We start from the raw sequence: 15,201 nt of genomic DNA, 5'->3' as shown, positions 1-15,201 counted from the left end.
GAAACCATACAAATGTACTAAAGGGATCTCTTATTATAACTGGTGCCACATGAATCTCATTGTAACTGGTTTGGGGGTGCTCAACAGTTATCATGTACTTCTGAGTGAGTAATGTATGTAAGGTGAAGTTGTTTGCATTTAAAACATGCACAGTGGTGAGAATGTCATACTTCTATGCTACTTTGATGTAATGTAGCTGACATTTCTTTGGATATTGTACTTTTGGAAATTCTACATGATCTAAGCAAACAGCTAACTAAAATGACTGCTCTCTTGTGCTAAAAAGATTAGCCTGAATTAGTCTAAAGTACACTATCCATAGCAGCTATTAAAAGAGATAAAATGAATTTTGCCACACTAGACAATGCCAGCTTCTGAAAGTGCAATGAATTAATTACCAAATATATAAAATGTACAAAAGGTTATCAGCTCTTTTTCATACAATTTACCTCTGAAGTTCAGGAAGTGAAAATGACCATGTGGAGCTAGCACATTTTTGAAAGGTGCACATCTGGAGTAAGGCCAAGCTTTATACTCTATAACCCATATTACACACATCAATCATACAACAAAATAAAGGGAATTAAAGGTTCTTTGAATTATATATAAGACATACACGGTCTTTTTTTTAAATAGCCAGTATAACCAGTGAGGAAAGCTGGGGAATTTTTGGGGGGTAAAATTCTAACCCTATGCAAAATATGAAACTGCAGAGTGCCACCATAGTGAGATAACACTTTACTGTGTATACTGTGCCTCATTATGATATGATATTACGGGTCATGTTCTGATGACCTATCAATTAGCCAACAGAAATGCAGCTTTCAGAAATCTGAAAGTGAATCAAATTGTTTGTCACACACTGATGCTCTTTAGCCATAATAAGACTTCATCTGATTGGCTGATAAAATCAGCAATTATGCTAATAACATAGGTTACCAGAACATGACCTCTAACAGTGGAGATCTGATTTTAATCAGACTGACCTTTTAAGAATAGACCTGGATAGGTCAATATAGTAATGCAAAAAGAAGAGCATCACTGCCAAGTCCTGTTTGCCAGAACACCTTATAAGGACAGATCTGGGTCAGTCAATAGAGTCAAACAAAAAGAAAAGCATCAATGTCATGTCCTGTTTGCCAGAACACATTTCAAGAATACACCTATGTCAGTCAATATAGTGTAGCAAAATGAAAAGCATCACCATCAAGTCCTGTTCACCAAAACAAAAACCATTTAAGAACAAACCTGGGTCAGTCAATACTATCATGCAAAATAAAACTAACAACCTTGATGTTCTGTTCACCAAAATACTGTTAAAGAACAGACCTGGTTTAGTCAATACAGTCAAGTGAACAGAAAAGTATAACCTACTGTGCCACTAGATCATGGCTCCGAAAATGACTGAGATCACTGCACAATAGAAATGTTTTATACAACAATTGGACATGAAATAACAATTTTTTTTATATGCAACTGTGATCACTGGGTATATTCCTACCCCCAGGGCCTCTGTACCTTGGATTTTAATACAGAAACTACTGAGATTCATACCCTATAAACTACTATACATGTACAAATTGATGCTGGTCACAAAAAGACAAATTTATACATGCAAATAACAATGGCTTTGCTATCCATCCCCAATATCCAAAAACTTAACCCCTAGGGCATAACTTGGAAACTATCAAGATTCACAGTCTACATGTATAACCATATAATGGCAATAAAAAGATAACATTTCTGACATTCATTGTCCCAAAGAACTTAGCCCTTAGGTCATAACTAGAAAACTATCAACAGCTCCACCTTACAAGCATAGAAACACTTATTCAGCACTGATCAAGCACAAAAATGCAAATTCAAATATTCCGGTACAATCAAAATTTGGCCCTTGGGTCTATTTTTACTACTATGGGACATGGGCGTTTGCAGAGGAGGGGTGGGTGACAAGCACTTAAGTTTTACATGTACTTGAATTGTATGCCACTGCAATTTTATATCACTGCACTTTCCTTGTGATGAGGCAGAGAGAGAGAAGCGAGGGTCAAATACTGTACTCACAGTAACTGATAGAATGCTGTATAACACAGTACAGAACAAATGGAAAATTGTATACATGTCCAGAAAGTATATGAACAAAATGCTATTTATTCATGTGGTTCTATAGTGAATACATCATATAAATTCCATGGGCATGAATTTCATATAGGAAAAATCAATTGAAGCTATGGTACTACAACGTACAGTACATTAAGCAAGAAATCAGTAAATTGTCAATATTATTATAGTGTATTAATGTCATACCTCTTTCATGGAAAATTCATGATTTATCTAAATAGGGGATGAGAAACAGTAAAGAAACAAAGTTATTATGAATCCCTTTCCACAATGAAACTTAATAAAATTTTCAACTTCATCGATCAGAATCATAAATGGACTACCAAATATGCTTGCTTGTAAGTTGAGTCCAACTGCAAACAGCACACGCTCTGACCTGCCATCAAATAATATACCAGCAGATCAGGGTCTATCTTTGTTCTAGTGATTACAAACTGCACTGATCTAGATTTGCTAGGGCATGATGCAATGGCACATCTGGGTCTGTGCAGTCTGACTCAACTTCTAAGTAAGTGCATGTTCATATGGTAAGTTGACTTGTGTTTGTCATCACAGTATTTGATCTTGCTGCAGGCTAATGCAAAACTGTTTTAAAACTATATTAAGGTAATTAATGTGCCCAGCTAATTGTCAACTTTCCCCCAGGCTACTGCAAAATTGCTTTTCCCAACCCAGATCTGATTTCATTCCATGCAATGCTGATACTGACCAGATACAATGTTATTTTAATATGCGTATTACATAATGGCATTGTCACGGCTTCAGATATGAGGCAAGTTAAGATTGCAAATCATGTTCAATAAGGTAAAATTCCAGTACAACACATGATTCAAGCGAATGAATGCCTTGTGTCCAGGACTAAATATGTTATAATATTACATACAGACAAATAAAAAAGGTCTTTCCCTTAACGTTTGGTGGCATATGCCAGCTCCTTATAAGGTTCCAGAAATCTAGCAATAACCAAATCTTTCAATCCACAACAGATGTACATGGTTAATTCCCAATAACCTCGGTTGCAACCCAAATCAGGGTTGTGACAATGTTCTGGAGGGTCACCATGATTTTTTTTCTGGTGCCAAAACTTATCAAAATGTGGAAACATGGTTGTGAGGATCCAAAACAATATATTTTAGAGTGGCAGCCCAAAAAGGATGAGAACCACTGGTTTATGCCTGTACAAGGCAGTTTTCATGTAGTTTATCATTTTCTCTAAAATTCACCGGTTAACTTATTATTAACCATCGTACACTGGAATATCTGTTACAAACGACAAGTTAATTAATAAAACGCTGTCCACGATGTCCAGAGAATCTAAACATTTAAACCTATTATTCTGTCCACCACAAGAAATACCAATTAGTGAACTTTTATTCTACATAAGCAATAAAATTACACACAATTTGAATTTTTAATTAGGGATTTTCTACAATGAGTGGGAATGGGACCAGGGTCAATCATTTTGGAAAACATCAGACCATTAGGAACAAAATTTACAGGTATAAATTGATAAAATTGGGAATTCTGCACTAATTCTGAGCATTTTCATCGGGACTGGAGACAACACATATTAATGCATCTTCAATTATTTAATTTTAACTCTACCGAGTTCAAAAATCTTTACATGAGACACAAGCCATATAAAATACATGTATATTTACAATGTACCAAGCCATTCTAATATAGCTTAATGATCTGTAACTACTAAGACATCTGCTTCCACAAAATTTATCATTAGTTGTCATTCAGAGGGGGAAACAGCTCAATATCTGCCTGCTGATATATTCAAAATGATCAATTATTTAACCCCTAGTAACCATGATGTATGTACATATTTAACGAGGCAACAGAATACATGTACACTGAATGAAATTTCTATGACAGATCTCAAATAATGCTAATTATAATACAATAGCTCTACTATACTAATCTGTGGTATAAAAAATGCCAGCAACAAGCTGGAAATAATTGTGGTAGATACACATGTACAAAAATAATTATTTTATCATGTCCCAATATATAAATTAAATATAGTAATAACATAATTAAAATATCTAACATTAATCAGTGGCTTATCATACTCATTCATATATCTGACCAACATAGCAAAGGAACAAAGTGAATGGTGTAATAGGTTCCTAAAAAATGTAGCTCCACAGGTAGGCATGTTAAATAAAAGTCAAGCCAGTTTCAAAGTTCACAGTGAACTTAAATTCCTGAATTGACCCTCTAAGCTTTGCTCAAGGATGAGCAGAAATTTCACCGCAACTTGCAATGAAATCACAACATTAATATATTACTAATACAAACAAAAAAATTAAATTGAGTTTCAACATTTTGTTTATATAAATAAATGTCAAAAAATCTTGTTTTATTCTTACTCTATCATAAAACTAGAATGTATACGCATTTACATGCAAGAAAATTGATATAATACACAATGTTTTGCTGGTAAACACGGTGCGTGTTGAAACCACTTGGAGTTATGTTTTAAACAATCTTTAGATACTGGATATTAAAAATCAAGTAATTACAATACAGTAATACCAAAAATGGGAAGAACTTCATTAAAAAGATTCATTTCATAACAATTCCGAAAATTTTCCCATGTATAAGTTTAAGTAATTATTTAATAACCACATTATAAAAAGTTTCTCTGTTGCTTTGTGATGATAAGGTAATAGTCTTTTGATGTATCACAATAATATAATCCCAAAAATTCTTTTCTGAAATCACTGTAATTCCAAATTAATGTTCCAGTCCAAGAGTATTATAGATGAGCACTTTGTATTTCCAGTAATAATACTTTCAATAACTAATTCAACCCAAATGAAATACTGAACACAACAAAAAGACTGATTCTGTCTCAGATGTTAAATGCAAGAACGTGTAATTTCTCAAGTACACCACTTTACATAAATAAATTAAGACACAACAGGAGAAACAGAATGAAGGTCATAAGTTCATTTCTAGAAAATTCTAATTTGTCAACAAGATAAAATCTGCAACTAATATTATGATAAAGAATTTGGTAAACATTGGGTACACCAGGCTTTTTCACGGGTAAATTCCAATATCCTAGACCCAGACTCAAAATAAAATCTTTCCCTCTATTGATAATGATCCTAATATTTAACCCCCACTCATAGATAAGTACTAAATATGTATTACTTGTTTACAAAATAAAAGTTAATGGTCAATTACACAATGAAATTGATTTCGCACAAGGTCAAGTCCAAAATACAATTATACATACCATAAAATCAGGGAGAAAAAAAACTAACAAATTAAATATACATAACACCACCAATATGAACTAATGCCGACTGATTCACTGAACAACACACTGAAGTACTGACATCCAGAATATGCATTTAAAAAATGGTATGTAAAGCATATAAAATGTATAAGAGAAACAAGTCTGTAATGTCTACATTTACTGACATATGTAATCAGTGACTAAATGTGACACAATAAAAATATGAACAAAATTAGTAATACGCATGGACCAGATTCCAAAGTGCATGAATTGTATTTGATTTCATGATTAAGAGTAGGTGTTGCCAACAATTTCTTTTTCACTGGCAGAAATGAGTGTCTGTAGCCAGGCAGTTGTTTTGCATCTGTGTGAAGGACTCTGCATGTTGACTTGTTCTGAATAAAATTTTCTTTGCACAAGGAAATTTAATTATTTGTTCTGATTTGAAGAAAAGATGTTTAAAAACAGTCATGTGATGCAAAAAAGCAGCATGGTGATCAAGTTGAGTCCTGTACCTGCTCAAAAGAAGCAACCCAAAATGATCTAAAATGGTTAATTAAACATCACTGACACCCCCAGTTTTCAAACCAAATCAGGATCATATGGACATTCTGCAGGGTTCTAGATTAAATTTTTTAGAGTGGCAAAACTTACGAGAATGTGGAACGGGTTCTGAGGCTCAGAAAAAAATATTTTTTTATGGTTGCAACCCACTGATCTAGAAGATGCCTGCTTTAACCAATTCAGTACCACTGAAAGTACCTGCCTGACACCCAAGTGTATGTATTAGGTTTAATAACACAAAGCACATTAATGGCTGTATGGTAACAGCATAATATAGTTGTAAATATGTAAAACTAAACTTCAAAAAAACTAAAAGAAGATATACCCTAAATATAAACATGGAGCACAACAACATAAAAGGCTCCTATTGTGGGCATAATACCATTTTTCAGCACAAAATAGGCTATACATGGCAGCCAGTATAACTGGTTGGGGAAGAACCTGGAAAGAAACAACAACCCACAGGAAAGTACCCGCAAGCTTTCTCACATACCCACACTAAGCCAGAAATCTGAACTCATGCAAACTGCAGTGAAATGGCAGTGATCACTAAAGGTGAGTGCTTTAGACCACTCTGCTAACCTAAGACAGCGTGGAAAGGGGCTCCAAAAGGATGATCAGACTAGAATTTTCAGATTTTTCAATGCGACTGAAAGACTTAAGTATAGATGTAATTTCTGTAATAAATACGTCATTTGTCCCTTGACCCCAAAATCTCTAGTGTTAAATTGAAAGTCTGAGGACTGATAAGTGAAATCTCAAAAATCTTTGCTATTAACAGTCATGAGCTCCCATAGTTCATTATTCACGGAGCAAACTGATGATTTTTGTTGTTGTTGTTGTTGTTGTTGTAGGGTTTAATGCCATTTTTCAGCACATGATAGGCTATACATGGCAGCCAGTATTAATGGTGGAGGAAGAACCCAAGAAAACCCCAGAAAGAACCACTGACACACGAAAAGCTACTGGCAAGCTTTCTCACATAACCACATTGGCCGAATCCAAGACTCAAATCCATGCAGACAGTGGTGAGATGGTAGTGATCCGTAACAGAACGCACTTTGGACCACTTGGCCACTCAGGGCCCCCAAACTGATGATAAGATTTCTACTGAACAAAGAGAAATACATGTACATTATTTTATAACAAACAGAAAAGCAGACAATGATACATACATTGGGGTTAACGATTTTGTTACAAGTGTTTCTCTTTCTAATTATTTACGACTGGCAGCTCATATCTGAGACAGAACAAAAAATATACTTCTTTGAAACCATGTGATTTAACAGTTCCCAAATACATCTAATATAACAAAATTTATCCATCTCGTTATTCAATTCCAAACACAAAATAAATCACTGTGTATAATGTCTGGAAAATTCTTACTGAATCATGCAATAATTAAAACACACAAAGCTTGAACAGTTTCATTAATTAAATCAAAGTAATCACCAATAAAACACAATTAAGCTTGTCCACTTAACCGTGAAACTGACTCTATGAGCCACCGTATTTTTCAAAGTTTAGTCAAATCAACTGATGGACAATCAAACAAATGATGACATCTGATCAAAAATGTAATGTAGTCGAGTCATTAAGTAATTCCTATAATAATCATAAATATCAACGATAATCTCAAAAAGTCTAATCTTGACACAGTTATGCTAATACTGCTTGCAGAGATGGACAAACCAGAAGTCCGCATGGCCAGGGCTACCAAAGTGTATTTTGCAGACTACTTAACTGTCGATTTCTGAAACCAACTGGACTACCAGGTGCAATTTTCTTTTAACAGTAAGTACTGTATAAACTACAACACAACATTGTGCTATAGTCCTACAATGTACAGTGTCAATCCTTACATAATTTACTGCTTGAATGTGTGGCGACATGACAAATTTTCCCTTAGCAGCCTGTCCCAAAACCAGGCAGTGTTTCCATTTACCCTCACTTGTGCTTCAGGGACCCCCGTTTTTTTTATTTGACCTCAGCAATTTTAAACTGACCCTCAGTTCTGATGCCAAAGTTTATTTACTCAGCCTGATCCCCAATTCTGACACCAAGGAGATTTTGACTCTGTCTTTCACACTTAGGGGATATAGTGACTAGCGGCCAAATTTACAAGAATTTTTCTGATAATTGGCAGCCTATACGAAACTTGCAGTTAAACTGCATCATACTTAATATAATGCCCTTTTTTAAGTAAAGTATATCCAAGCAAGTGATTGAATCTTTCAAAGTCCACTTCAGTTGGCTGAAGAGCAATGGCACCCATGGAATGTGGAAATTGGTTAACATACTTCCAATAAAACGAATATGGTCATTCACATCTAGCCAAATGTTATCAGACATATTCAGTTTTCAAAGAAAACAAATTTTACGAACAGACCCAGTGCTGGTAACTAAAAACACATCGCAATCCCTTACTCAAATTACACAAGCTGAAGCTCCAATATTGACATGCCCAAAACTGACTCTTTTTAGTTATATATGTCACATAACGTTGCAATTGCTACACTAGATCCTGAGGTCAGCAATCATTTAACTGTTCTAATAATGTCCTTCTAACTCAATGGATCAGCATCTGAAGAGTGTCTTGATTCACAGGTGCTGCTTAATACGTTTAACTTTAACCAGTGTTTCATTTCACTAGTGTAATCTTGAGCAAGGGACAGCTACACTATTATTCACTACAGTTTAACTTGGATTATCTTGAACAACATAATAGCAATTAAACAAGACCATTAAAAATAATCAAAATACTTACTAGTTTTTTTTTATGTAAATCATTTTTAGGTCTTTCTTTTTTTATCTCAACTCTGCCAAGAGAAATCAATTTTAATTAAAGCCTAATTGTTCAAAAGCCAATGCAACCATATTTGATCAGTTTATTACTTATAATACCTCCTGCATTTGGCCTACACTCTCCAAATTACAACAACAATGTAATCAATTAACAACTTGTCAGGTGTACATGCTAGCCTTAATCACATTAGACGGACAAACAACACTGTACCAGTTACAACAATTGTTGAAATAGTTATGGTACCCTCTAGACTGGTTCTGGCACATAAACATCAAAACTGTATCTTAGAATAACATAAACATCAAAACTGTATCTTAGAATAACATAAACATTAAAGCTGTGTGAGCAGTAGTTACAGCAACTCATGCAATCTATTCCCCATTGAAAAATCACTTTCTTTGCTTTGTACACAATGGTTACAGCTTTCAATAAGGGTATGGGACAGATATGAGGACAGGGCTTTCGTTATCAACCTGGAGCCAGGTGATTTACCTGGCCACTTTTACTTTACACCCAGCTACTTTAAAACAAAAACTTGTATCCCTGTATCCCTGTTGGGAGAGGTCCCCAAACCCCTCTGCCTACTTTTGCAACTCACCTCCAACTTTAAATTTAAAGTACATTATAACAAATCCTATTAAACTTCAACCTGTGCAACAGTGTCAATATGGGCTGACAACTGCGTGAGATATTACTTAAAATGTGGCCCCTAGTTTGACCCTGAGACAAGCTACCTGGTTAAGTGCAAGTAGTACAAGGTTGACCATCCCCCATCATGTGTGTCAGGTTGCACATCATACACTGCTGTACAAGGGAAAATATAATCAAATGGAAAAGCTTGAACTACAACTGTAACAGAAATTTCTCAAGATGGTAAACATGACCTCAAGTAAAGTTCAAATAAACAAGACGGCATGTAACAGAATGAATGGTCTAGTTTCATAACATAGATTCATGTAAAGTACTAGTCCTACAATGCAAAACATATCATATGCTATTATGCTTTAGTGATATGTCTTACTACCCAAATAATGGCCTTGTATAGCGTAGTCAAAGTTTCAGGAATATCTCACACACTTGGCAGCCCATATTGACAATCTTCCACAAATTGATATGCAATTCATATACTTACTGTGTTGTTTTTATCCTAGTGGAATCAAAATCTGACACTAGCAAATGGACGCATTTTCATGTTCCACTGACATGCATCTGAATTTGTTGAAATGTGACGGTAGTCAAGGTATGCCAAAGTATGTTCATCTGGTTGATATGATTCTTGAACAAAATGAAACGATGCTTACAATGCCAATAGTCATAATATATTTTTATTCATTTCGTTAAAGAATAATATTTCAACTTTACCCGATTTTGGCATTCCCAGCTTTCATCACTTTCCAGCCAACTGAAATGTAGGCCAACAAAACTTGAAAAACGGTTCATTTCTTTTGTAAGAATTTGGATTTATTAGAGAAAAGACATCAAAGTAAGTAAAGTCTGACTAAAACATTATGACTTTACTTTGTAGAAAAGCGTCGTCATTGGTTGCCAGTTGTGCGAGATATTCCTGAAAATATGACTTTCGTTACGATGTTAGTCGATTTCAAAACAGCGAAGTACAAGCAAAAATCCGTTAAGGCAATATATGCAAATAAAAAAACTTCCCTAAACCTGAACTGTTGACACTGCCACCCTCAAATATATGAAAGCTATGTCTCTCTTTCGCGACTAACATGACACCGACATTATGTGAGTTAGTTTTGAAGGGTCAACGTAAATATAAATGTCAAATTAGACAATGTGATACAAACCATCAATCAGCCATTCACATCGTGAAAACACGTCGTAATTGCCCAGACCATCGCTGATCGATCCCTCGTTATCCGTCAGAATTATCCTCTTGCCACATTTCTCCCCTATGGTGGGGATTACAAGCAAATTAAGGGCCAAAATGAATGAGGCAGTTCGCCTCATCGCGAATACCCTTATGGCCATTGCACGAAGAGAGTCGAATTTCTCTCCATCTTATCATTTGTGGCGCAAAGTTACCAAGTGCGTTATTTTACTAAATAAACTACAAGCTTTTCTTTCGTCGGTAAGATTCGTAACAGTTACATTTTGGTGCATAATCGTTCGGTATGCAAAATCGCCAAATTTTGCAACAAATCAGATGTTTGTCACTGCCATTGTATTATAAACAATACCGGGATGAATATAATGTACGATCTGATTGGTCAATATTCCAAATAAACACTTTCGGTAATTTTAAAGTTAGTATTTCCAAAATATATTTCAAAACTGTGTGTTAATGAAAAAGAACAAGGAAAACATGCATAATTTGTACGCATATGAGACAAAATAAAAATAATCTCCGTTTTCATCAATGGCCTTAATGAAGGTAAACGGCAAGTCATAGCTGGGTAGCCTAATTGCCTGATTAGGAACAGGCCCAAATTACGGGCAGATTCGGACCAAATTTTTACTGATTCGGACAATGTGAGATATTATTAAATCTCGTCTGGGATTTAAAAGTGATATTTACATTTGTTTAAAACATGACATATCTGGCTACTTCCGAGGCCGAGCAGTTAAAACATGGATTTAACGAAACAAAATTCCGAATGTACGCGAGATAATGGTGTCATAATATATAATGAAATGAAATAGCATAAGACTGTTTATTTTGCATCGGCAATTTGAAAGTGAAATGCTTTTAAAACAACTTTTTTACCTTTCTGCAACAAATAAATAGTCTATTTTATTGAGAAATAATAAAATTACTAATACTGACAAAAATCGAAAAATAGGGGCTCATGTAGTAACTATTTTTTTACTATACATATTGGTCTGAATATGTTTATGCTTCTGTTACAGTCATTTAGAATGTATTATTATCATGTGCATTGTGTTATATAATATTACTGCTAATAGCACACAATACACTTTTTTAAAAAAAAACTGAATTTGAGTCCTGTCAAATGTAAGATTTAATTAAATACAATATCATAATCTATATTGTACAAATCTTGTGGACCTTGTAATATTTAAAATAAAGAAAATGATAACGGAACAAAAATAGCGTTTTATCTCTATTGAAAGATTAAACATATTTTACTTTGAGTATGTCAATGCCTTTATGATATTCATGTAGAATTTATCGATATACTGTGTATTGTACTTTATACTAACAGTGCTATGCAACTTATATACTATTAAAAAAAATAAGTGATGTGTTATAAAATGTATGATTTAATTCTATGAAATATCACACGCCAGTATCATACATTTGTTTCCTATCAATTTTGTGGAACTCCTTAGATGAAATATATTTTAATAGTCATTGTTTAAAGCGCCGTACGTTAATATGTGGTCGCTGAATTCAATATGTATCATTTAATGTTATGCAAATTAATAACACTGAAAAACGCTGTGCGGTTAATTAGATTTTTTGGTAATGCATTTTGTAAAATAGATTTATGTAGAATACTTTTCATACTAAATAAACCCTATATACAAAATCAATGAACACCGTGATTTTCTTTAGCTGAATTTAAAATGGATTTAAAATGTAAGCATATTATTATTGAAATTGGTTATCGTACAACAGCAAAAATAAAATAATGCCATATTATTTTTTTTTAAATTGCTGGCACGTAACTTAAGTAGCTAGTGTAGGTCCATTTATCAGGGTAGGACTTCCACAGTGCAGTCAGTCGTCCCTGGCACTTCTCGTATGTTTACGTTGGTGTCTCCTGAGTTTACATTCGAATAGTATCTTAACTTAAATTAGTACTTTTTGATTATTAGTATGTTTGATGACCGCATCCATAATTATGTTAACTGCAAACACTGATAGTGGGATCAGCTGGCCATGAATTGGCAAAACCCGTTTGACCAGCTCCGCTTTAATTGAAGCACTTTTGATGTTATTTGACAATTTACTGAAATGCTATATTTTAATACAAACATAATGCTGACTTGAAATAACTTTCCGATCAATGGTTATATGGAATTGTTATTAATAATATTATATGTATACAAATATATATATATATATATATATATATATATATATATATATATATATATATATATATATATATATATATATATATATATATATATATATATATATATATATATATATATCCGGTAATCAATATTTAATGGATTTAATGTGTGCCTTGAACTAAATATATTCAAATGTTCAAAGTTTTTAGTCAAAAGACAACAATTCAACGATGATATTTGTTTCATGATAACGACGAAGTACGTTATACTGTCGTTTTACTCTGCAATAACTCTTTATGCTCATGTTGGGGATAAATATAATGCGAAGAAGCACTATTGGCACGAAAACTCAAAAAATACATTGCTATCTGATATCATTGATTCTGGCCTCATTTATGAAAACTTAACTTTAGATTTTTTTAAATAAGCATTGTCAAGTTATTTTGATTCAAACCGCTCCGGTGGCCTAGTGGTTAGAGCGTCTGCCTCGGATGCGGGAGGTCATGGGTTCGATCCCCGGCCGAGTAATACCAAAGACTTATAAAAATGGTACTAACATCTGCCTCGCTTGGCGCTTAGCATTAAGAGGTTAGTGTTAGGACTGGTCGACCTGGTGTCACGATAATTTGATTGGGTGGGACATCATGCTACATGTCTGTGCTAGAAATCACTATAAACTGCCACACTGCAGACATTGTAGCGATATGACTGAAACAATGTTAAAGCTACGTTAAAAATCCAAATCACACACACATTTGGCTTTTTTTAAAAATCTCAGTGCAACAGCTAATATCTGTTTTGTTTTTTATTTCGGCAAATATGCGTGAGAAAACAGTAGTAACTACTAAAAAAATCAGGTAGGTGTGTTCCATAGGTTTCTTTTAATGTTTCGCATGCTCCGAGTTAGGCCGGTGTAGTGTTAAATTTTGACCCTCGTTGAATTCTGACCCGCCGGGTCATTTTTCAACGACCGTGATCAAAATTTCACGTTAAAATCTGACCCTTTTTTGAATGTCCTGTTAAATAACGACCCAGATGTAGTATCACATTTTGACCCTCATTGAATTCTGACCCGGTAGGTAATTTTTCAACGTGATCAAAATTTCACGTGAAAAACTGACCCTTTTTTAATGTCCTGTTAAATAACGACCCGTTCAGGTGAAATTATGACCTTAGGGTAAAATGTTCTGTTATCAAAACTCAACGTTGATTTTCGAACCACTTCTAAAATGAAATCAACTTATTACTCACTGAGCTGTGTCTTTCTTAATTTTTTTTTTCTTTCTTTTAAGGAAACAATTGTGTGCAATAGAATGTTGTTAATCTGTCACTATCGTAATTCTCTCCGTTATACTTTTTTTTTTTTTAAAATGTCCCAAAGCGCGGAAGATTTTCAAAATAGCTGAACTTTGCTTTGGACAAATTGGACAAACTGATAAATGAATGACTATGTTTCACTTCGGTAAAGTCGCAAGGTTCAACAGGGCAGGTAAACAACTGAACAGTATATTAGCGATGATCAGGAGCGTAGCTGCCTACAAGGCAGCTGCCTACACAGAATTTTGACGATTTTTTTCAATGGTTTAAGTTTCACTCACGAAACCGATATGAAATCTATATTTATATAATACAATACATACGGAAAAGAGTATTCATTAGAAGCAAAAACACGAACAAGATAGTAGCAAACTCGATTTTATTGAGTCTGTTCATAAGAATTTGATGTTTTCTTTTTATTTTTACAGTATTAAAACAGTACCAAGGTTCAGAAAGTCTCAACAAAATGCATGAGATGCTATCTCAGAGCCTCTAGATTGTAACAATGTTGCCCCGTACCCACACACACCCCACTCCTCTAGCAGTTCGAGGCTTCGCCGTTCAACATGCCTAATCATCAATCATATACTAGCTACGTCCCTGAGGATAATTATAACAGTAAATAAGAACCCGTGAATAACGAATAAACCATCTACAGTCGGTTTAAAGATGCATACTAATGAACGACTTTGTCTATTTGTTACTGTAGGTAAATCGGGTAAAATTAGGATTTTATTAAATGAAAATGCAGGTATATATATATATATATATATATATATATATATATATATATATATATATATATATATATAAGAATTAACGTTCAGTTTAAAGTTTGTGATGGATCAATTGCCTAGGCGGTTCAGCGTATTATTGAAGAAAACGATATATATATATATATATATATATATATATATATATATATATATATATATATATATATATATATATATATCTGTGTGTGTGTGTTTAGTATGTGTATAAGCGTTCGAATCCCAGTGAGGGCACTCTTTTATTAATTTATTTCAAATCGAATTTTGAAGTATTGATATGCAATTTGTTCTAACGTTTTCTAGTTTATAATGTATTTTTGAAATTATTTTTGGGAATGCATATTATTTTATTT

The 15,201-nt window shown here is 33.8% G+C and overlaps 1 protein-coding gene across 1 annotated transcript in view; it reads right to left on the bottom strand.

Moving 5' to 3' along the window:
* The window catches only part of LOC149777783 (multiple epidermal growth factor-like domains protein 8), a 226,685-nt gene extending 215,763 nt beyond the window's left edge, over positions 1-10,922 (bottom strand). Inside the window, exon 1 of the mRNA XM_089938822.1 lies at positions 10,559-10,922. Coding sequence (XP_089794948.1) covers positions 10,559-10,742 — 184 coding nt within the window. The 5' untranslated portion in view covers positions 10,743-10,922. The remainder of the gene's footprint in view (positions 1-10,558) is intronic.
* Positions 10,923-15,201: the final 4,279 nt, after the last annotated feature.

Source organism: Sinohyriopsis cumingii, chromosome 17 (assembly GCF_028554795.1).
Source record: "Sinohyriopsis cumingii isolate HCF-2022 chromosome 17, ASM2855479v2, whole genome shotgun sequence".
In the NCBI taxonomy this organism is placed as follows: domain Eukaryota; kingdom Metazoa; phylum Mollusca; class Bivalvia; order Unionida; family Unionidae; genus Sinohyriopsis; species Sinohyriopsis cumingii.
The sequence above is the reverse complement of the archived record's forward strand: the minus strand, read 5'-3'. Positions and strand labels throughout refer to the sequence as shown.